This window comes from Myodes glareolus, chromosome 7, assembly GCF_982192425.1.
Source record: "Myodes glareolus chromosome 7, mMyoGla1.1, whole genome shotgun sequence".
Classification (NCBI taxonomy): domain Eukaryota; kingdom Metazoa; phylum Chordata; class Mammalia; order Rodentia; family Cricetidae; genus Myodes; species Myodes glareolus.
The window spans coordinates 97,642,772-97,668,486 of record NC_142032.1 but is presented as its reverse complement, the minus strand read 5'-3'; the positions used below and the strand labels follow the sequence as shown (position 1 = coordinate 97,668,486).

General features: G+C 36.5%; 1 protein-coding gene across 1 annotated transcript; it reads left to right on the top strand.

Annotated features, from left to right (window-relative positions):
• The first annotated feature begins 11,596 nt into the window (after positions 1-11,596).
• Positions 11,597-12,562, top strand: LOC125395254 (olfactory receptor 10A5). Its single transcript, XM_048426562.3, has one exon. It carries the CDS (start codon positions 11,597-11,599, stop codon positions 12,560-12,562), a length of 966 nt encoding a protein of 321 aa, XP_048282519.3.
• Positions 12,563-25,715: the final 13,153 nt, after the last annotated feature.

Sequence of the window (25,715 nt, the reverse complement as noted above, 5' to 3'; positions counted from 1 at the left end):
GACAGATGAGCCAGAAACTTACTGGTAAACCATGAGCCTCTTGGTAAAATATAAAATAATAGCAATGGGTTAATTTAAAATGTAAGAGTAGTTAATAAGAAGCCTGAGTTAGTAGATCAAGCAGTGTTTTAATTAATACAGTTTCTGTGTAATTAATTCAAACCTGGGTGACCAGGAATGAACAAGCAGTCTCTGACTACATAACAATGATTTTTAGTTCTACTGATTTCCCTGTTAATGTCATGACTTTTTGTTTCTTTACTAATTTTTTTGTATTTTCCTCCATTTCTTTGAGGGAATTTCTCATTTACTTCTCAAGATTTTCAAATGTTCTCCTGAAGTTATTTTTTAGGTCATTTTCTTCTGCTTCATCTACATTTGGTTGTTCAAGTCTTGCTGTTGTAGAGTCTTTAGGTTTTATTGGTATCATGTTGCTCTTTATGGTGTTACATGTGTTCTTATCTTTTCTACTCATCTTTTCTTCTAAATATGTGGTTGGGGCTGTCTGTGATTCTGCTGATTAAACTTTTAGGTGCAGTGACTCTAAGACTCTGATAGTTGTTCCTTGTGGTAAAGTCTACAACAAAATATGAAAGAAACTATTCAAGACTTGAAAACTTAAATAGAGACAATAAAGAAAACACAAGCCAAGGGAATTATAGAAACAGAAATAATGAGAAAACAATCAGGAATCACAAACACAGGCATAAACAGAAGAATACAAGAAAAGAAAGAGAAAATCTCAAGCGCTGAAAATACAATAGAAGAAATAGACTTATCAGTCAAAGAAAACATTAAATCTAACAAAAGCTTAACTCAAAATATCAAGGAAATATGGGCCACCATGAAAAGGCTAAACCTAAGAATAATAGGTATAGAAGGAGGAGAAATTTAACTAAAAAGCACAAAAAATACATTTAACAAAATCATAGAAGAAAACTTTCCCAGCCTTAAGAAAGATATGTTTATGAAGATACAAGAAGCTTACAAAACACCAAATAGACTGGATCAAAAAAAAATGTCCCATCACCCCATAATAATCAAAACAATTAACATGCAGTGTAAAGAAAGAATATTAAGAACTGCAAAGGAAAAGGCCAAGTAACATATAAAAGCAGACCTATCAGAATTACACCTAAGTTTTCATTAGAGACAATGAAAGCCAGAAAGTCATGGTCAAGCGTTATGCGTACATTAAGAGACCATGGATGCCAGCCCAGACTACTATACCCAGCAAAACTTTCAATCACCATAGAAGGACAAAAGAAGATATTCCATGACAAAGCCAGATTTAAACAATACCTTAGCATCAAACCCAGCCCTACACAAAATACTAGAAGGAAAACTCCAACACAAGGAAGTTGGCTACGTCAACAAAAACACAGAGAATAAATGGTCTCATAGCAGAAAATCCCAAAAAAGGGAAAAATGCACAATTTAACTACACCAACAATGAAAACTAAATTAACAGGAGATATCAATCACTGGTCATTAATATCCCTTAATATAAACTGATTCAACTCACCTATACAAAGCACAAGCTAACAGAATGGATGCGAAAACAGAATCCATCCTTTTTCTGCATACAAGAAACACACCTCAACCTCAAACACAGACATGATCTCAGAGTAAAGGGTTGAAAAAAATATTCCAATCAAATGGACATAAAAACAAGTTGGTGTAGCTATCCTAATATCTAATAATATAGACTTAAAACTAAAATCAATTGAAAGAGATAAAGAAGGACATTTCGTATTATTCACAGGAAAAATACATCAAGAGGAAATCTCAACACTGAACATTTATGCCCAAAATACAAGGGAACTCTCATATGTAAAAGAAACACTTCTAAAGCCTAAATCATACTTTAAATAAATAGTGGGAGACTTCAACACTCTCCTCTCACCACTGTACAGGTAAGTCAGACAAAAAAAATGAACAGAGAAATAAGGGAAATAACTTATTTGAGTCAAATGGACTTAATAGACATCAATATAAAAGAATATACCTTCTCAGCACCTCATGGAACCATCTCAATAACTGACCACATTCTCAGTAATAAAAAAACCTCAACAAATACAAAATAAAATTGAATAACCCCATGTATCTTATCACCATAGTTTAAAACTGTAAGTCAACAGCAATACTAATTCCAGAAAGTCCATAAACACATAGAAATTAAACAACGCTTACCTGAATCATCAATGGGTCAAATGGAGAAATAAAGGAAGAAATTAAAGACTTCCTAAAATTCAATGAAAATGACCACACAAACATACCAAAATTGAGGGGACACAATAAAAGTGATATTAAGAGGAAATTTCTTAGCACCAAATGCCTACATAAAGAAGCAGGAAAAACCCCCACAATAGTGAATTAACAGAACATCTGAAAACGTTAAAACAAAAAGACACAAACTCACCTAAGAGAATTAGATGGCAGGAAATAACCAAATTGAGAGCTGAAATCAACAAAATAGAAACAAAGAAAATAATACAAAGTATCAATGAGACAAAGAGTTGGTTCTTTGAGAAAATCAACAAAATAGAAAATCTTTATCCAAACTAACCAAAAGACAGAGAGAGAATATCCAAAAAAACATAATTAGAAATGAAAAGGGGAACAAAATGACAGACACGGAGGAAATACAGAAAATCATCAGGTCATATTACAAAAACCTGTACTCCACAAAGTGGGAAAACTTAAAGGAAATGGACTACTTTCTGGATAAATATCACCAATAATTACCAAATTACCAAATTAATTAAATAATTAAATAATTACCAAAATTAAATCAAGACCAGATAAGCAAATTAAACAGACCTATAACTGCTGAGGAAATAGAAGAAATCATCAAAAGTCTCCCAACCAAAAAAAAAGAAAAAAGAAAAAGTCCAGGACCAGATGGTTTCAGCTCAAAATTCTACAATATTTTCAAAGAAGAACTAATATCAATATTCCTCAAATTATTCCACACAATAGAAACAGAAGGAACATTGCCAAACACTTTTTATGAAGCTACAATTACCCTAATACCCAAACCACAGAAAGACATTACTAAGACAGAGGATTACAGACCAATGTAATTGGTCTCATGAACATTGATGCAAAAATACTCAATAAAATCGTGGCAAATTGAATCCAAGAACATATCAGAACCATCATCCACCACATCAAGTTTGCTTCATCCCAGAGATGCCGGGATGGTTCAACATACGAAAATCTGTCAACATAATCCATACTATATCTCAGAGTAATTCTAACCAAGCAAGTGGAAGACTTGTATGACAAGAACTTTAAATCTTTGAAGAAAGTAATTGAAGAAGACACCATAAAATGGAAAGATCTTCCATGCTATTGGGTAGGTATAATTTACATAGTAAAAATGACAATTTTACCAAAAGCAATCTGCAGATTCAATGCAATGCCCATCAAAATCCTAGAAAAATTCTTCACAGACCTCAAAAAAATGGTACTCAACTTCATATGGAAAAGCAAAAAACCCAGGATAGCCAAAAGAATCCTGTACAATAAAAGAACTTCTGGAGCCATCACAATCCTTGACTTCAAACTATACTACAGAGCTACAGTACTGAAAACAGCCTGGTATTGGCATAAGAACAGACAGGAGGAGAAATGGAACTGAACAGAAGACCCGTGTATTAATCCACACACCTTAGAACACCTGATCTTTGGCAAAGGAGCAAAATATATAAAATGGAAAAGGAAAGCATATTTAACAAAGGGTACTGACATAACAGGATGTTAATAAGGAGAAGAATGAAAATAGATGGATATCTATCACCATGCACAAAACTCAAGTCCAAATGTATCAAAGACCTCAACATAAAGCCAGCCACACTAAACCTTACAGAAGAGAAAGTGGAAAGTGCACTTGAATGTATTGGCACAGGAGACCCCTTCCTAAATATAAAACCAATAATAGAGAACTGAGAGAAATAATTAATAAATGGGACCTCCTGAAACTGAAAAGCTTCTGTAAAACAAAGAACATAATCAATAAGACAAAACAACAGCTTACAGAATGGGAAAAGATTTTCACTAACCCCACATCAGCAAAGGTCTGATCTCCAAAATATACAAAGAGCTCAAGAAATTGGACACCAAAAGATCACATAATACAATAAAAAAAATGGAGTATAAAATTAAACAGAGCATTCTCAATAGAGGAATCTAAAATGGCTGAAAGACACTTAAGGAAATGTTCAACATGTTTAGTCTTCAGAGAAATGCAAATCAAAACAACTCTGAGATTCCATCTTGCATATGTAAGAATGGCCAAGATCAAAAACACTGATGACAACTTATGCTGGAGAGGTTGTGGGGAAAAGGGAACACTTCTATATTGCTGGTGGGAATGCAAGCTGGTTCAGCCCCTTTGGATGTCAGTGTGGTAATTTCTCAGAAAATTAGGAAACACCCTTCCTCAAGTCCCAGTAATACCACTTTTGGATATATATCCAAAGGATGCTCAATTATGCCACAAGAACATGTGCTCAACTATGTTCATAGTAGCTTTGTTTTGTCATAGCCAGATCCTGAAAACAACTTAAATGCCCTTCAAATTAAAATTAAATAAGGAAAATATGGTACATTTACACAATGGAGTACTGCACAGCAGAAAACAATAACAACATCTTGAATTTTGATGGCAAATGGATGAAGCTAGGAAACATCATTTTTGAGTGAGATAACCCAGACCCACAAAGACAATTATCACATGTACTCAATCTTAAGTTTAAGCATAAAGCAAACCAGCCCACAAATCACAATCCCGGAGAACCTAGACAGCAATGAGAACCCTAAGAGAGACATACATAAATCTAATCTACATGGGTAGAAAAAGACAAGATCCTGAGTAAATTGGGAGCATTGGGACCTTGGGAGAGGGTTGAAGGGGAGGGGAGAGGCACAGAGCGAGGCAGAGAAAAATATAGAGCTCAATAAAAAAAAAAGAATGCAACCAATTTGATGAACAAAACCCAGTCAATGACAGAGTGCTGAGACATTGTCAGAGAAAATTTGTGATGTTAAATGTATTAATCAAAATATGTTAAACAGTTATAATAGATTGATGAATAAAATATCTCTCCAGGAAGGTAATATGTATGCTATAAAAATTATGTCCAAGGATGAGACATTATCTTTACTGGACAGACTTCATACCTTGGAATCCTGAGGACATTGGAATCAATGATGACATTAAAACAAAACACCAAACAGGAGATCCAGACTTTATAAAAAGAAGTGGTAAAAAGATTAAAAACATTAGAATATTTATCAAATTTAATGACCAGGGACAAAAGGTACAAGGACAAAATTTAGCCTTTTCAGCAGGTACCAAACTCTGGGATAGCTTGCCCAGTGTTCAAACTGCCTATCCTGTGATCTCCTTGAAAAGACCACCTGGCACCAAGTACCTTAATGTAATCAAAGAATATACATCGGGACACAAATGGATGAGTAATCTAAAAAAAATAAGCAAACAATAGTTAATTATAAAATACATTCACCCTTGATTAGGAAAATGATCAAATCATAGGTTTCAAACAATAAAACAACCCCACAAGATTGGTTTCACCTAATCTCACATGCCCTAGAAAATAGACCATAGCTTCTTTAAAAATGTTAATTATTTTGAAAATAAAGCAAAAATTTTAAAACAACAAAAATGCAAAAGGACTTGAGATTTCCCAAGATCAAATTCTGGGCAAGAGGTATTACTCTGATACTCAGGATCAGGCTCTTGACAATGAACACAGTTTGACCCTATGTAGCACAACAGCTATAAATGCTTGGGACAAAATTCAAAACCAAAAAAAAGTTAAATTATATATTAGGGTTAAATAGGGTCAGAGATAATCCCTTTAGTGACTTTTTACAAAGATTAACTAAGACTGTACAAATAGGAATAACAGACCCAAAAGCTAGTAGACATGTACTCAGTTAATCTTTGGCTTTTAAAAATGCCAACTTAAAATACAAAAAAGACCCTTGGGCCTTTAAAGGTCAGATCAACACCAATAGATAAATGAATCTTAAATACAATAAATGTTAAGACTTTTGACTATAGTACTAAAGGTTGGGTTAAAAATTTTTCAATGGTATATAGAGACACCAAAATGCCAAATGTTTTAATTGTGGTAAAATAAGGCATCTAAAAAATTTGTAGACAAAAAATTCCTAAAAATAATATCTCCTCTAAAATTGGCAAAAATAAAAAAAAACAGCCTTCAGATGTATGTAAGAGGTGTGACAAAGGCCGCCATTGGACCAATAAATATAGGTCAACAAAAGACAGACAAGGCAACCCAATACCATGAATAAAAGCTCCTTGAGGGGGGCTCTTGCAGGTCCCCATGGTAAACATGGTCATATCTCACCAAAAAAAATAAAATCTAGTGCCTACTGTAAAAACCCATATTAGTCTAAATAATAAAATAGACATAGAGGATAAATCAAAGACTCCAGTAGGATATAATGTTACCTTTGCAAATAATATAATTTTTGTGTGGTTATTTAAGGGCTAAGCAGCTAGAAACAAACAAGCAGCCTCCTAGAACACACATAAAGATGGAAAATACACAGAGAGCCTGAATTATGTATATTATTCTGTTATTATGTATATTATTATGTATATTATTGTGTTTTCTTTGAATTTTTGACTGTGAATGAGCTAACTACAGAGAGCCTTACATTTTATTGTACAGGCTGCTAAGTTAAACTGACATAAAGATATCTTGACTTCAAAATTTGAATCTAAGGATATGTTGCTTTGGAAAAGAGGTTCTGCTTTTGTCTCCACAGAAGATGAGAACCTGTGGATTTCTTTTAGGCTAATATGGTTTGATAGAATAAGACCACCCAAAAGTTCTCCATGAACCCTAAAAATACTTTGTCCAACAAAAAACAGAATGCAGGGTGGAGAAGACTACACACAAATTCCCAAAATGATTGTTTATAAATGTTTGTTTTCATTTAAAGGGAATTCATTATAAATGCTTAAATGGTCACAGTCAATCTCTGTCTAAAAATAAGAGGTAGGGCAACAGGCATTGGTGGCACACACATTTAATCCCAGCACTCAGGAGGCAGTTACAGGTGGATCTCTGTGATTTCGAGACCAACTTGGTCCACAGAGTGAGTTACAGGACTGGCTCCGTAGCTACTGAGAAACCATGTCTTGAAAAACCATAAGAAAACATGCCCCCCATGGTATAGAATTTTGCATTGGTATGAATCTTGGTTTATTGATACAAATTTAAGGTCAATTCTGTTATATGTGATCCCACCAGTTTTTATATGTGCAGCAGTGCCTGGAGTTCCTCCTGCCCCACATTCTCACCAGTCTTTGTTGTCAGTTCTCTTGATCATAATCATTCTCATTGGGGTGAGACAAAATCTCATGGAAGTTTTAAATTACATTTCTTGTAAGGCTGAAGATGTTTAGCACTATTTCAAATGTCTATTAATCATTCATATTTCTTCATTAGGATGGTGGTGATAATACAGTAATTAAATTATTAGTAATTTTAATCATTACTAAAAGCAGAAGAGAGAAGAGAAATCCAGAGAAAAAGATAAGTAAGAAAGGTAGTGTACACAACACAGATTAAACAATATGATGTAAGATATGTCTATTTAAAATATGAAGCATGAGGTAACAAACAACCATACCCTGCCAGATTCACTGTTATAGAAATGTGATGAACTTAACAAAGGGATTCACACAGTAAAATAGAGACTAGTCAGATGGCTGAGACCATTGTCCATGAGTTAAATATTCAAAGAAGCATAAAAGCACCTATTCGTTTCTGAATATAAAGTGCTCCATCACAGTAGATGAGAAGAGTAGGCATCAAACCAAGCTGACAACCCAAAGGAAATTTACTACTTCTTGGACAGCAGTTACCCCAATAAACCTGTAGGCCAAGAAGGATTTGTTCTTAAGGAGACCCCTCGCCATAGTAAGCATATTAGAAAGTATGGTTTGACTGCCTGGGTCATTGCTTTCTCCCAGATCTGATGCTGTAGATTGACCTAAGTTTCCCTCCAGGTCCCCAGTGTAGGCCACTGAGATCACTGATCATCTGTGCTTTGCAGCATCAAAGTGAGTCATTAACAATTTCTTAATGAGGACACAGCCAGTAACTGTCCATTAGTACATCATTTAGACTGAAGACCCAGAGTTCAGCCTGACAGCAGCACATTGGAGTGAAGAGAGTGGACTTCTCTTGGAAGAAGTCACCAGGCTTTTACTGTTGGGTCTCCAGAGTCCCTTGCAGGTCCCAGAGACTGTGATTCTGGATACAGGTCTGGAGGGACCAGGGGCTTGGTGGGAGCATGGGAGAACAGAGGCGAGTAATCCCAGGCTAACCACAGCTCTCAACAGAGAGAAACTCTTGGGAAAATCAGATGCTCAAGTACAGGGTCTTTGTTTCCTAAGTCCATTAAACTCTACATGTTCAGAGAGACACTGACCTTCTTCTTCCTTCTTCCATAGATATCTTAGATAACCCATCTATTCCCAGACTTTTAACAAATCACTCTTATGGAGATGAAACTTGGGCATGGATCAGTGGTGGAGTCTCCTACTCGACTTCTCTGAATGCAGTAATGGTGAAGACTCACACACACACACACACACACACACACACACACACACACACATCTCATCTTTATTCCACTCTTTTTGATGTATCCAGGGTTCATTTTAAATTCATTTGGGGTAATCTGTCATTATTATGCTCAAAATCTTTATGCTTACCATAATCTATAGAATAAGACATATTCTCAGCATGTATTTTAAGTCCAAACACTAACTTACTGCTCAAAGTTCAGTTCTTGCCTTTATTTATCCACTCAATTATATTCATACTCAATTTTTCCCTTTTAAAAATGCATTTTTATCTTCTCTACTGCTTCTATACTATATTCCCTTAATAGCACAAAGTCAGATGTCTTGGCTCACATTCTGCATGTGATCGTTACTGATCATAAAAGTTCATACAATGGCTCTAAGTTCCCATCCTTTCATTCTTTAATTTGTAAATGTAATACAGTAATAAAATTATATGTGTATATTATTCAATCTGTAATGATAAAATAAGAGCAATAGAACATAACCACTGACTTATGTGATCTCTTGATAAATCAGTTATACAAATATGTCTCATTATATGTGAATTGCCGCAAATGTGGTTTCATGTTTGTCATTTATCTTTAAAATACTGCACAAAAATTTATTCTTATTTACCTGTTAATCTAAATATAAAAATCCATCAAGGAGAACAGGGTATAAATTATGGAATAATGTATGAAATGAAGTATTGCTTCATTAAGAGAAATAGTGAAATGAATACATTGGCAGTTTTGACATTCATATATATAGTATTATATTTTAAATTTAACATATTTGCCTTAAGCAAGTATAATATTTGTAGCATTCACTGACCTAAACATATAGTATATCTTCTAATGCTGTTAAACCTTCATTTATAGCATAATCCTAAATGACTTCAAAGAAGCCCATAGTAAATCAACTTATGTCAAATGTTGCTCCATCTGTTCTTTTCATTCATTAGTTGATGTTACAATATCATGACAGATGATAAAAGACAAATTCTAGAAAACAAACCTCTCCAAATTTAATTTAAAATTGTAGAGCATACTAGTTCAAAATGTCTTTAGTATATAATTTAAAATATACTTGGCATTTGACCTATAATTTTAAATTTAACTGAGTACAATACTTTTCATTATTGAAGACTATCAATGACACCCATGACACATCATCAAATATCAGTTCACTGTGTGAGCATGAATTGATTTCTGGGTTGTCTAATCTGTTCTCTTGGTATTCATATTTGCTTTTATGTCCTTTTGCATGTTTTTCTACTCTTTGGAAATTTGCCACATAGCCTAGAATTTTAATTAAACCTTTCTAATTTTTAATTTTCATTCAGCTTTTATTTTTAAGTATTCAAAAACAATTTCTTAGGAGCTGATTCAGGTTTCTCATTGTAAAGGTTGCTGCAGTATCTGCTTAGATATGAACATTCTAGTACTAAGTCTGAATGACTTTTTTCACAGTTGTCTATGGCTCCATTGAGTATTTACATCTTCCACATGAGATATAATTGTATGTTGTAAGTTTAGCTAGACTTTATTGCACTCTTCTTATACTTTCTATTCTTATACATACATTCTTGTATTTGAAGTATATCTGTACTTCACTTGTTTCTACATTTGAAATTTGTTATTGCTATAATATTTTCATAATTACATAAAGAATTTCATGCCTATGCTTCAACCAACTTTATTTTCTCATTACCTAAAAAGTACTAACTGCTTGTGTTAGGGGTTCTTAATCTTCATGTATGTCCTCCAAGATACAGTATGCTTTCTTTATATTTCATTAAATTTTTGATTCGTGCATAAATGCTACATCTATATAATTTCTATCTCTGTTAGATATTTTATATCTATTTAAAATTACTTAAATATCTCTTTCATGAGACTCTGGACTTCAATGAGCCCTCCCTCACACATCATCACATCATCACACCAGTTACTTTACAAGACCTGAATAAATTTTGAAGCTTTCATATCATTTAGACTCTACCTTTTATTTTGTGTAGCTGATGGACTACTGAATGTTTGCCTTTGAAATACTGTGGTAATGTTTCTCAGAAGTTTAACAAAAAATTTAAGGAAATTGTTAGTGCAGAAGTTACTCATTTGTTGGGATATTTGTGGTTCTCCATTTTAAATTGTTTGAAACCTATCACACGCACAAATTTTCACCTCCTTTTATTTTATTATTCTGAGGATCTTAATTTTAAGATAAAATGAATGATGCAATTTACGGACCACCAATTGTCAATTTTGGCTCTAATATATTGAAGATGAAGATGCTAGGATTGGCACCCATTAACTGAGTAGGTAAGAAAGAATTAGAATTTTATGAGTTGAGGTAGTCTACAGTTTTTACAATGAAGGTGTGGCATTAATCTAACCCAATAAATTAGTTTTTAGGCATACCTTTCTCCTTTTCCCCCCAGTGATGAATTTCACAATCCAATAAACAGCAATTTGTCAAAGTTCTGGAGGAACAGGCCTGAGGTACTCATTAAAAATATCTGTCAATTTTGTCAGTAGATAAAGATAGAAACAGTGATATATTGATGAAGGTAAATATATATAATGTACAAATAGAATGCTCATATTGTTTTTCACTTGATTCTACTTTTTGTCTCGGAATTCTTTTCATTCAACCTAGTTACTAAGATATTTTCAGTGTAAAGGAATGATGAAACTGCATAAAAAGCTCAATTTGTTTTATAAAATGAATAATTGTTTAAAAAATAATGGAATGAAGAACATGATTACCAATATCACAGTTTTAGTATTTGCTCTGTATTATTGTCTTTCTTTTTATGCAGCACAAGGTCCATTTTCTTTCGAAGGGTCTGGTTTAAGTTCTTTCCCTGTCAATTATCAGGAGTTGGAAAAACAAATCTGGAATCTGATTTGTACAATCAAGAATCAATGTCCTTGAGCACAAGCAATATTTATGTTCATGCCCATGGCTGCAGGAAACTGGTCAAGAATAACTGAATTTGTTCTCATGAGCTTCTCTTCCCTGCCTACTGAAATTCAGGCCTTGCTCTTCCTGGTATTTTTAGCCATCTACCTAATCACTCTGATGGGAAACAGCCTCATCATTCTGGTGACATTGGCTGATCCCATGCTGCAAAGCCCAATGTACTTCTTCCTCAGAAACTTGTCCTTCTTAGAGATTGGCTTCAACCTGGTTATTGTGCCCAAAATGTTGGGGACCCTGATTGCCCAGGACACAAGCATCTCCTTCCTTGGCTGTGCCACTCAGATGTATTTCTTCTTCTTCTTTGGAGTGGCTGAATGCTTCCTCCTGGCCACCATGGCTTACGACCGCTATGTAGCCATCTGCAGTCCTTTGCATTACCCAGTCATCATGAACCAAGGCACACGTGCCAAATTGGCTGCTGCCTCCTGGTTTCCAGGATTCCCTGTAGCCACTGTGCAGACCACATGGCTCTTCAGTTTTCCTTTCTGTGCCAACAACAAGGTGAACCACTTTTTCTGTGACAGCCCACCTGTGCTGAGGCTGGTCTGCGCAGACACAGCACAGTTTGAGGTCTATGCCATTGTAGGCACCATTCTGGTCATTATGATACCCTGTCTGCTGATCCTGTGTTCCTACACTCGCATTGCTGCATCCATCCTCAAGATTCCATCAGCTAAAGGGAAACACAAAGCCTTCTCTACCTGCTCCTCACATCTCCTCGTTGTCTCTCTTTTCTATGTTTCTTCAAGCCTCACTTACTTTAGGCCTAAATCAAATAATTCCCCTGAAAGCAAGAAGCTGCTGTCATTGTCCTACACTGTTGTGACTCCCATGTTGAACCCCATCATCTATAGTCTGAGGAATAATGAGGTGAAGAATGCTCTCAGCCGGACCTTCAACAAGGCCCTGGGTCTCAGGAGCCACATCACATAAAATTACTCTCCCCTCTTTAAATGTCCACTGGAGTAACACCCACTTGTTTAATGGCTGTTAGTAAGCTCAGTAGAGACAAAGGAGCATAGAGGTCATTGATATCCATCTGTGCTTCTCTGCCATCCCATTGTGTGAACATCGTTTTCTCACCAGAATAATTTGAACATTTGGTATTCTGTGGCCAATTTGTTCAAGGTATTTATTTTGCAAATAGGCATGAAAGTTGTATACATTGTAAACTGTGAGTGACTCCTTCTAATGTGCACTTGGAATCATATACCAGAAAATACAGTGAAAAGCATCAGAAGTCATCCTGGCCCTTTGTTTAGCTTTAACTATTCTGGTTCCAGGTAACAAGGAACATCCCTATTCTTCTACTGCATGATTTTTTTGTTATTTCCTTTTATTTCACTTTCCCCTTAGATAGGCAGTTTGGGACCTCAAACAGAGGAGGGTCAACTACTAATTCCCATGCATATTTACATAGCCTTAACAGTGCCATTGGCTCTTCCCAAAGGCTACTTTGGTCAGGTGGAATAACCTAGTCTACAGTTCTCCCAATTCCCTTTTTAGGCTCTAACATTTTGTTTAAAGCAACTGCAAATTTTCACATACTATCTGTTATGATACTGTCCTTGGCAGGATTCCCATGGATCCCTGCAGATGGAAGCACAGGTCCTTCTAAGAGCATTAGTGTATTGAGATTAGTGACTTTGTATTTTAAAGTTATGTGCATTGTCAGCATGAAAAGACAAATGCCCATCACAAGTGAATATGTTAATCAATATTGAGGAGTTCAAATAAAGTCACCGATAAGAACAAATTAATTTTATGAGTGTGGAAATAAAACCAAAGACATTTAAACAAGTATAACTGAATACAATTCTAAAATCCAACTATTTGAATACCAGGATTATTGTTTTTCAGTGCCATAATAGTATGTAGAAGTTGTTTAGTTCAGAGTCATTGTAAAACAATATTTCATACAGGTGGATTGAAGGAGAAGTGAATGGGCAAGAGTATGTTTGAGAAGTATATAAAACCTTGCATTTAATTGACACTTCAACCACATGAGGAAAAACACAACTATACTTACAAGAATTCAGAACAAAGAGCTTCACAGCATATCATGCTGATCAGATTTCTTTTGGAGCATCCTTCACTTAAGACACTCATGGATAAACTAGAAAACTTATACGAAGATAACCACACTCCATAGACACCTTAAGACTGTAAGCATTCACGTGAAGAGAGGAGCAATATTTGCAAAAGTGAATTTAAATGAAGCACTCACATAAACCAGTCAAACTCATTCATGTTATTAGAAGCCAGAAGAGTCCTACCCTCAAAGTGCAGGTGAATACAACATGAAAGTCAGCACAATGTGCTATAAGTCAATATACTATAAAATGACATAGTTATTTGGAACATACTGGGGAAATGTATGTTTAAGTAAAGAGGCCAGAAACTACCAGAGTAGACATGTAGGTTCTAGAGGATAAGGCTGCAGAGAGTAAACCTGGGCCATGAGGACCAGGGTGAAGAAGGACGTGGAAATTGGCTATAGTTACATGGTGTCTCCTTTATCCTTTCAACACAAGTTCACTCCCTTAACCATTCTGTCTTAGTCACCTTGCTGCTGGTGGCAATCAACTCTTTTCTGAGGTATTAAGCTCCATGAACTTGCAATAAATATTTTATTTGAACAATCCAAAATAAATCTGTTTTGTAATTGCTTTGTAACTTATAGCCTTAGAGTAGAAAATAAAACCACATATTCTGAAAATATCTTGTCTTTTGAAAATATGAAAAGATTTTTCCCATACTTTACATTGTGTTTACAACTTGAGGAAATAGTAAATGTCTCCATAACAAAATAAAGAGAGAAAGGTTATTACTACCACTAAATATGTGACTGAATAACAATAAATGAACATTTTATGTCATTGTTTTCCAAGGTTAAGTTATATTACTGGATATAATTAATAGAGAACTATTTTAAATAAGTCATTCCTTTGTAGGTACTCTTCTACATCAACACTATGGAGAAATAGACTCATAATCAATTCTCTTATTCCTGGGAATGGGGCCATGAATCTGGGCAAGTTCTATACTCATAATGGAAGTATGTAAAAATAAAAACTAAAACTCTCTGTAGAAATCAAAATGGAAGAGCTTGAAAAATAGCTCAATGGTTGAGAGCACGTGCTGCTCTTGCAGAGGACCAGATTTGGTGGCCAGCTCCTTCATGTTGGCTCACAGCTGCCTCTCACTGCAGTTCCAAGGGATCTGATGCCCTCTTCTGTCCTCTGAGGCCAGCATGCCCATGATGCATATACATGCACACAGACAAAACACTCATACCTACAAAAAATATATGAATATTTTTTAAAAGAAACCAAAATAGAATACATTGTTCTAATTATAAAGTTGCTCCACCTATTTTCCTCAATAGCACATTGTAGTGATACATATTCTGACATATAAAATGACTGCAACTCAAGTGTGCCACCACCATGACATAGCACTGATGTCTCAAGATCTAACACTACCTTGCCTTCCTGTCCTCTCTTCCTCCAGGATAAATACATGTAATATGAACACAATTCTCCCCACCATACTTCCTTCTTTTCCTCTAATGTCCATTAACTACGTCATCCCTTATTTAAACTAGTGTTGCCACAGTTATGTTAATATTTATTAGTCTTAAATTTTGAATGCTGAAGCATGACATGGAGTCACTTATGTTGTATAGTCGACAAACCACTTAGGATTTAGGAAAAAGAATATTTTACAGCCCATTGTGAGATTATGTTTAAGTTAAATTCTGTAATTGAGTTAAGAGGTAGGGAAATAGGACTCCACTGAACAAAACCACAAAAGTTCCAGGTAAAGAACTTACACAGTGGAAATGCAAAAGATACTGTGGTTGAAATTTTACGTGTTGTTTTCCCTGCCTGTATGTCTGGGCATCATACAGATGGAGTACCTGTGGCAGCCAGAGGAGGGCATCGGATCCCCTTGCATTGGAGTTAAAGGATGGTTGGTAGCAACCATGTGGGTTTGAGGTATGGAACTCATGTTCTATGCAAGAACAACCACTATTCTTAACCACTGAGCTATCTCTCCACTCCCAAAATGCTTTTTGGTGAAATTTTGTGAGCAGATGTCTTAAAAAAAAAGAAAAGAAAAGAAAGAAAATGAAAAGGAAAAGAAAAGAAAGGAAAAAAGTTGATTCATAGCCAGAGGTCAAAACAAACAGGAGATTTAACTGATGATGTTTATAATTTTACAGTTTAATCTGTACACAATAAGTAAACTTTAAACATTTTGATCAAGACAGTGACTTAGCTAACAAAAGTAGCTGGGTAGCACACACTGAAAATAAGAAGAGCCTCCACAGAAAGACTGCTGTAATAGTGGCCTCATTCACAGTAGTGATAGCAGAAATCAGTTCAGACTTCAAATGACGATTTATATAAAATACACAAGTTGCTTGCGCTATATTATGACAACTAAGGGAAAGGAGAGCACAGATTCCTCCCACAAATCTGGCATAAACAAGCGCATTTATTTATAAAGTGTATCAATATTTTTAATTCATCATTAACAGCATTTGTGGGGTTTTTCTTCATATTTTATTGTAAAAGATTGCTAATTCGTCTTTTTCTTTATTCATAATTTAATATTTGCCTTGAGTAATAATTGGTAATAATTGTCACAGCCTCGTTACACAAGATTGACAGCAACTTTGAAAAGGCTTCCTCTTCTTAGCTTCAAGAATATTAACTGAAGCTGTAGTGCCATCCTGTGGCTGAGAAGTATATTGCGGTTTTTGTTTTGGTTTGGTTTTGAGTTTTTGATTTTGTTTTTTGTTTTGTTTCGTTTGAGGTTTTTCTCATCTTTTAGTTAGCATACAGAATAACGAGCTTCACAATCTCTTTTCCACGGACATTAACAGGACCTCCGGCTGCATCACAGATTACAGACATCAACATGGTCTCCTGTGACAGCCCTGATCAACACAGCACCCCGAGGCTACACAGGTCATGCTTAACTTCATGGCTCCCCAAGAGACAACGTTCCCATGTGTCTGTGATCACAACTGCTACAGGAGACCGTGTTGATGTCTGTGGTCTCTGATACCTCCAGAGGACTTGCTGATGTCCATGATCCATATTGGGACCCTGTGGGTTGTTGCCGTTCTGTGCATCCACAGAAAGCCATGTGGAAGTCTATTTTCCATACTGACACTGACTGTTACACCCAAGGAAGCATCTGTCACAGTGGTATAGATAACTCCATACTCGTAGGAGAGACTTTGAAGGTTTCTGTGATAACTACCCCCCTCCTCAACAAAGCAGAAACAAACAGTCTAGACAAGTTGCCACTGAGGAGAGAGTCCTTTAAAAGTGTAATAAAGATGCTGAAGTGTAGCCCTTCACACTTGTTGGCTTCTGGCTGGGGCTTGGGAAAAGTATGTTATCTGTAAAGGACTGGCCACTGAGAGTCTGACGATGCTCCAATGAGTATATGGGGAACACAAATTGTACTTGGTGTATTTGGGGAAGGACAAGGATGGGAGGTTGGTCCTGCGTCGAGTGGGAAGTGAGTGTGATCTGCATGTATAGCATGCAATTCCCAAATAATCAATAATAATATTATTATGGACAAACAAACAAATCTCATTCCGTATACATTTTGTCTCTGTTGAACTGTCAGGAGTGAGGGGCATTCTCTGTAGGTTCTGTTTACATTTTCTTATGGCCAACATAGTGAATATATTTCATATCTTTTGTCTTCATGTCCTTCTTTTGGGAACTCTGTCCTTCATTTGCCCACTTGTTGAATGATTGGTTCCTTAGCTATCAACATTTTTGGTTTGTTATTAACTCTGGATATTAACCTTCTCCTGGAAAACAAGTATCTATTAGAGATTTTCTCTCATCTTCTGGACTCTCTTCTGCTTCCTTTGCCCTTCAGAAGCTTTGGGATTTCCTGTGATACTACTTGCTGATTCTTGCTGTTACTTCCTCATTGTGCTGTATTTCAAAGTGTTCCCTCTGCTTTATCATCTAATACTTTCAGATTTTCATATGTGTGCATTAAGGGTGTTGATTTTTGTAGGATGAGACAGAGAACTCTAATTTAACTTTTCTACATGTGGACAAGACATTGTCTTCTCTCCAACATGGGTATTTCTATAACTTTTACACCTTTGTTGGAAATCAGATGCATTTTGTTGTTGTATATTTCTGGATTCTAGAATCTACTTGTGTGTGTGTGTGTGTGTGTGTGTGTGTGTGTGTTCTTATGGCAAAGCACATGCTGCTTTTCTTACTAGGCATTGCAGTGTATTTTGAAATCAAATGTTTTGACCTATCTAACACTGTTGTTGTTGTTGTTGTTGTTGTTGTTGTTGTTGTTGTTGCTCAGGACTACTTAAGATATTTGGGGTCTTTTGAGAGTGGATTCTGTATGGATTATTTTCTCTATTACTGAGAAAATCGTAGTAATTTGGTAGTAGTAAATTGGTTTTAGTAACATAAACATTATAACTATACTAATTAATTATGCAACCTATGACTAGGAAGTCAATATAAAAACAGATGGAGGGCTGATTTTAGCTCATTAGCTATGGTTTTCAAATACCCCAAGAACATGAATCCAAAACTAAAATGCCTAGTCTTTGATACTGATCTTGTCATTAATCAGCTCTATAGTGCTCGGAAATTTGCTTGGAATCTCTTGTGCTTTACTCTCTTCTTCTACAAAGGACGAAAATCATGTCCCTGCTTAACAGTTTCATTGGGAGAATTCTTGAGTCAGTGTGTCCAAATCAGTTTAAAAAATGATTCTAGGCACATTGTAATTTCAATAGAAATGTAAGACATTATAGTGACATGATTACATGGTATTTAAATTAGTGGTGGAGTAAAAATAATAGAAATTGGGGCCATGAAAAAGAAAACTTGAGGATGATGAAGCTATAGAGATGATGAAGCTATAGAGATAGCAAGAAAACAGATACTGAAAAGATTATATGCCATCATGTTTGAAAACAATATTGTGAACTATAATAAGTCAATTTAGGATGTTAAGACTAAGAAATAATTAGACCTGCGTATCTAGAAATATCACCTTGGCAGTCACAAAATGCTTAGATAACAAGGAGAAATAGCCTGTAAGACAGACAAATCAAAAGAATTCTGTAATGGAACAGAAATAGGTGAGGAGGATCACTTCTTTATCTCAAAAGTTGAAGTCTCCCATCAACACAAGTCATCAGAGTTGGTACAAAGCATATAGGGGGCCCAAAGGAAATCCACCATTGCTCTGGACAGTAGCCATTCTTTAAACCTTCAGACAGCAGGGGCTTGTGATTTGGAGGTGGCCTCTTGCCAAGGTAAGCTAATCAGGAGATATATTTCTGCTGTCTGTGCCATTAGCCTCTCCAGATCTGATCCTGTCAATACACCTAAGGTTTTCCCAGGTCCCATGGTAGGCCACTGGGAGCCTCTGTCAACTGCTCTCCCTGTGCAACAGAGTAGCTCATTAACAACTTTTTAATGGGGTCACAGACAGTGACTGCTCATTAATAAATTGAGTAGTCTGCAGCCCCAGAGACTCAGGAACCTGAGAACAGGAGTCAGTGACAACAGTGCTCAGCTAAAGTGTATCTGGGTCAGAGTGAAATGAAAAAAACTTCTCTTGGAGGCCTCCAGACTTTTACTATTAGACCTCTAGGGTCCTTGACAGCTCCCAGAGACTGTAACTCTGAAAATAGAAACCTGGAGTTACAGGAGTTGATGGCATAAAGGGAAAACAGAGTCTAGTGATCCCAAGCTTGCAGCAACTCTTCATCTAGAGAGACACTTGAGGAAGTCAGGTGCTCTTCATGCTTCGTGGGATGCTGTGAAAAAAAAAAGATGCTGCTCTCAGAACTATTTAATGTTCTGTCTTCTATATCTATAGATGCTCTTGCTGTTTCCCCTTCATATCCAAGCACAGAGTCCTTTTTTCCTAAGCTATTTCAGTCTGTGTACTAGGGATCCACTAGCCTTTGTTCCTCTTTTGTGTGCATCTCTCAGACATCCCAGCCATTCCCAGGGTTGCAATGAATCATCCCTATGGAGATAAATCTCAGGCATTGACTTGTACTTCCTACAAGGATCAGGAGTGGAGCATACTATTTGGCCTGGCTGCCTTCAGTAATGATGCAAGTTTACAATTTTTTTAATATTCTCTACTTAGCTGCCCTTGAATGCTTTCGAAATTTGCATACATCAGTCATTATCGTGCATAAACACATTTTCACGCTCTTCAGAGTTAAACTGATGTTCTTAGTCTGCCATACAAGCTTACAGTTCAGTTCTAGTTTCTTTACAACTATATTTCTTATTACATTCATTCATTAGGTGAATGAGAAATCAATTATCATCATGCCACAATTGCAGCATAATTGATTTATCAGGTCTCTTCCTTTACCAAGGGAATATTATTGATTAAAGGAACTAACTTGTAATTGATGCCTAAATATGGGCTATATCTGTGTAATGCTATTCTTGGTATGAACAAAAATACAGAAGAGGACAAAGTAATGACTGCGATAATCTAAATTGAAATCTATGAATATCTACCCCAAACCCTGTGTTCTTTTCAATATAGCTTATTCTACTCTAATATACAAACACTAACAGGAAGGAAGAAAGAAAATAATAGTGTCTGATATGGTATTTCAAAATTTTCATGTGTGTCATAGGAGAAAAAAATAACCAAATCCATTAAATACAAATAGATTAAATATTGATATATACAAGGAACTATTTCTCTGAGGTCATACAACCTTTATATATATATATATATATATATATATATATATATATATATATATATATATATGGATAACACTACTTGGATAAGTGTGGATCTTTAACAGAAAGCGTATTTTATTATCACATTTTTGTGTCTTTTCTCACTTTTTTTGACGACAGTCTCTTCCTTTTATCCCATCTGCCTTATCCAGAGATGACTCTAACATCATTTAAGATTCAGCTCTAAGTTTTCTTTTCTATGACTGCAATTGCACTCAACAAATCTAAACTCACCTTCCTTGATGCATATCCTTTTCAAATACCTTGTATAGATGGGTAGTAAGTATTAATACATTGTATGTGTTTCAGACATACAGAAGATACAGTGAGTGTTGACAAAAGTTTCTACCCCAACAGTCATTAAGTCCCAAAGAGTCACATAGAGGTCTACATTAATCATAAATTGATTGGCCTAGTAGCTCGGACTTCTTATTAACTCTTATAACTTATATTATTAACACATAATTCTTGTCTGTTTTAGCCACATGGCTTGGTACCTTTTTTGATGAGTCAGTCACGTCTTTCTAGCTTGCTTCTTCTGAGGCTCGGTCATGACTGTAGATGGCACTTCCTTCTTCCCAGCATTCTCGTTGTCCCTCCTATACTTCCTGACTGGCTATAGACCAATCAGCATTTATTAAACAAGAGAAAAATCTTTACAGGGTAAAACCATTGTCCCACAACACTTCCCTCTCTCCATCCTTTTTCTTCAAAACAAGAATTCTGAATCTAATGTCCTTTGTTTAGCTTTCTGTTTAGACCATTATCCATAACATATTGTAAACAAAACTCTAAACAAAGATAAATATCCATAAGCCAGTTTTGGGAAATATGGGCATAGTTTTCCAGGATTCTTCCTGTTGATTGGAGGCACTGATAATTTTATGGGGACCTAAAGAAAATTTAGCGTTTTGGTCAAGTAGTGACCAGAGTATCCTGTGAGGCTTGATCGTTAAGGCAACAATCTTGAATCTGTTCTGGATGTAGAATTCAGACATCTGGGCCATCTGCTACTGTCAGAGATTTCTCAGGAGGTCTTCCTGATCAAAACTGATTTTTCATAACCCAGAATGAATCCACAGCCTCTCATTTACTGTGGAAATAAAAGCAAAACCTCTTCTCCAAAGTAACATACATTTGACTTCAATTTTGAAGTCAAGGTCTTTACAAAATACCTATCTTGGATTAATTCGGCAACATTTATAAGCAAATATCTTTTAGCAACTGTTGCTCTTTTCTCAGCATTCAAACAATTCAAAGAGAACATAATAACACACAATATACAGATTCTTTGTGTGTTTTCCATCTTTTTGGGTCTGGGTTACCTCACTTAGTAAAGAGTTTTGATTTCCATCCGTTTGCATGCAAAATCCAAGATGTCATTGTATTTTACCACTGAGTAAAACTCCAATGAGTATATGTTCCACACCTTTTTAACCATTCCTCAATTGAGGGGCACCTAGGTTGTTTCCATGTTCTGGCTATTACAAATAGTACAGCTATGAACATAGTTGAACAAATACTTTTGTAGTATGATAGGGCATCCCTTGGGTATACTCCCAAGAGTGGAATTGCTGGGTCCTGAGGGAGGTCGACCCCAGTTTCCTGAGAAACTGCCACACTGATTTCCACAGTGGCTGCACAAGTTTGCATTCCCACCAACAATGGATGAGTGTTCCCCTCACTCCACATCCTCTCCAGCATAGGCTATCATTGGTGTCTTTGAGTTTAACTATTCTGACAGGTGTAAGATGGTATCTCAAAGTGGTTTTTATTTGCATTTCCCTGATCACTAAGGAGACAGAGAGACTGGGGATACAAGGTTCATACCTAAATATAATAAAAGCAATATACAGCAAGCCTACAGCTAACATCAAAATGAATGGAGGGAAACTCAAAGCCTTTCCACTAAAATCAGGAACACGACAAGGCTGTCCACTCTCTCCATACCTCTTCAATATAGTGCTTGAAGTTCTAGCACTAGCAATAAGACAACATAAGGGGATCAAGAGGATTCGAACTGGAAAGGATGAAGTTAAACTTTCGTTATTTGCAGACGATATGATAGTGTACATAAGCGACGCCAAAAACTCTACCAAAGAACTCCTACAGCTGATAAATACATTTAGTAATGTGGCAGGATACAAGATTAACACCAAAAAATCAGTTACCCTCCTATACACAAAGGATAAAGAAGCAGAGAGGGAAATCAGAGAAACAACACCTTTCATGATAGCCACAAATAGCATAAAATATCTTGGGGTAAATCTAACCAAGAAAGTGAAAGATCTATTTGACAAGAACTTTAAGTCTTTGAAGAAAGAAATTGAGGAGGATACCAGAAAATGGAAAGACCTCCCCTGCTCTTGGATTGGGAGAATCAACATAGTAAAATTGGCAATTCTACTAAAAGCAATCTATAGATTCAATGCAATTCCCATCAAAATCCCATCAAACTTCTTCACAGACCTTGAGAGAACAATAATCAAGTTTATATGGAAAAACAAAAAACCCAGGATAGCCAAAACAATCTTATACAATAAAGGAACTTCTGGAGGCATTACCAACCCTGACTTCAAACTCTATTACAGAGCAACAGTATTGAAAACAGCTTGGTATTGGCATAAGAACAGAGAAGTAGACCTATGGAATCGAATAGAAGACCCGGATATTAACCCACAAACGTATGAACACCTAATTTTCAACAAGGGAGCTAAAGGTATACAATGGAAGAAGGAAAGCATCTTTAACAAATGGTGCTGGCATAACTGGATGTCAACCTGTAGAAGAATGGAAGTAGATCCATATCTATCACCATGCACAAAACTCAAGTCCAAGTGGATTAAAGACATCAACATTAATCTGTCCACTTTGAACCTGATAGAAGAGAAAGTGGGAAGTAGTCTACAAGATATAGGCACAGGAGGCCACTTCCTAAGTAGAACCCCAGTAGCACAGACAATAAGAGAATCAATGAATAAACAGGACCTACTGAAACTGAGAAGCTTCTGTAAAGCAAAGGACACTGTCAGTAAGACAAAAAGGCTACCTTCGGACTGGGAGAAGATCTTCACCAACCCCTCATCAGACAAAGGTCTGATCTCCAAAATATACAAACAACTCAAGAAACTAGACACTAAAACTCTAATTAACCCAATTAAAAAATGGGGTACTGAACTGAACAGAGAATTCACAACAGATGAACTTCGAATGGCCAAAAGGCACTTAAGGTCATGCTCAACCTCCTTAGCGATCAGGGAAATGCAAATCAAAACAACTTTGAGATATCATCTTACACCTGTCAGAATAGTTAAACTCAAAAACACCAATGATAGCCTATGCTGAAGAGGATGTGGAATGAGGGGAACACTCATCCATTGTTGGTGGGAATGCAAACTTGTACAGCCACTGTGGAAATCAGTGTGGCGGTTTCTCAGGAAACTGGGAGTCAACCTTCCTCAGGACCCAGCAATTCCACTCTTGGGAATATACCCAAGAGATGCCCTAACATACTACAAAAGCATTTGTTCAACTATGTTCATAGTAGCACTATTTGTAATAGCCAGAACCTGGAAACAACCTAGGTGCCCCTCAATAGAAGAATGGTTAAAGAAGGTGTGGAACATATACACATTAGAATTTTACTCAGCGGTAAAAAACAATGACATCTTGAATTTTGCATGCAAATGGATGGAAATAGAAAACACTTTACTGAGTGAGGTAAGCCAGACCCAAAAAGAGGAATATGGTATGTATTCACTCATAAGTGGATTCTAACCATAATTAAAGGTCTTTAAGCCTATTATTCGTGATCCTAGAGAAGCTAAATAAGAAGGTGAACCTGATGAAAATCATGTAGCTATCCTCCTGGAGTTTGGAAATAGACAAGAGTCCCAGGTGACCTCGGGTGCTTGGGGGAGGTGGGAGGGTTGTTGGAAGGGGAGAGGGTTAGACAGAAGGGAGTAGGGGAGGAATGGGGAAAGCTCGGTGGACTGGGATGTGGGGGAGGGAGGAAGGATGGATATGGCATCAGGGAAGAATATATTTCAACTAAGGGAGTCATTTTAGGGTTTACAGGAGACTTGATTATAAATGGGATCCCAGGCCCAAGGAAAGATCCCCAGATTGTTCTCTGGACAGAGGAGAGGGTGCCTGAAACGGCCTTGGCCCATAACCATACTGATGAATATTTTGCTTATTACCATAGAATCTTCATCTGGCGATGGATGGAGATAGAGACAGAGACCCACATCGGAACACTGGACTTAACTCACTAGGTCCAAATGAGAAGCAGAAGGAAAGAGAACGTGAGCAAAGAAGGCAAGATTAGAGAGAACCTTCATCCGACAATGGATGGCGATACAGACGGAGACCCACATTGGAGCACCGGACTGAGCCCCCCAAGGTCCAAATGAGGAGCAGAAGGACGAAGAAAATGAAAAAGGAAATAAGGACTGCGAGGGATGCGATCACCCACTGATACAAGGGGACGGATCTAATGAGAGTTCACCAAGGCCATTTGGACTGGGACTGAGCAAGGACGCAATCCAACCAGATTCTCTGAATGTGGCCGGATTCTCTGAATGTGGCTGGCCCTGAGTCTTTCTGAAAAGCCATTGACAATGGCACTGGGACTTGTTTCCTCTACATATACTGGATTTTGCGGATCCAGTCTGTCTGGACACTCACCTTCCTGGACCTGGAGGGAGGGGGGAGGAACTTGAACTTCCCACAGGGCAGGAAACCCTGACTGCTTTTAGGGATGGAGAGGGAGGAGGAGAGGGAGTGGGGAGAGTTGGAGGGTGTTGGGAGGAGGGGCAGAAATGGAAACTTTTATAATTTAATAAAATTACCTGAAATTCAAAAAAATAAATAAATAAAAGTGAAGACTTAAAAGAAATTACAAGTTGTAGACTTTCAGAAACGGTTCAGTAACACAACAAATTGTATCAACATAGATGGCCCTGCTGATCACACCTATGTTAACTGAAGTCACTAGTTTAGTCCTATATCCTTAGCTTTCATGACATTTTTTCTATTTCAGGATCACATCTAAGATACCCGTTCATATGAAGGGGTTCTCTTGGCTGTGTCAGTTTCGCAGACATCTCATGAGTAATTCTAGGCAGTTATTTTGAAAAGTACCCATGCTCAGGATCTATTCTGTAGTCTTTCCTATAATGAGACTGGGTTTATGACTTAAGAGAAGAATTACATGATTAAAGTGTCACTGTCATTGCATCCATTAAGTACACCTTTGGGCTATTGATCAGCGAGTG

Bases quoted from the DNA above. Each gene is read 5' to 3' on its own strand.
- LOC125395254 (XM_048426562.3), top strand. From the start codon at position 11,597: ATGTTCATGCCCATGGCTGCAGGAAACTGGTCAAGAATAACTGAATTT.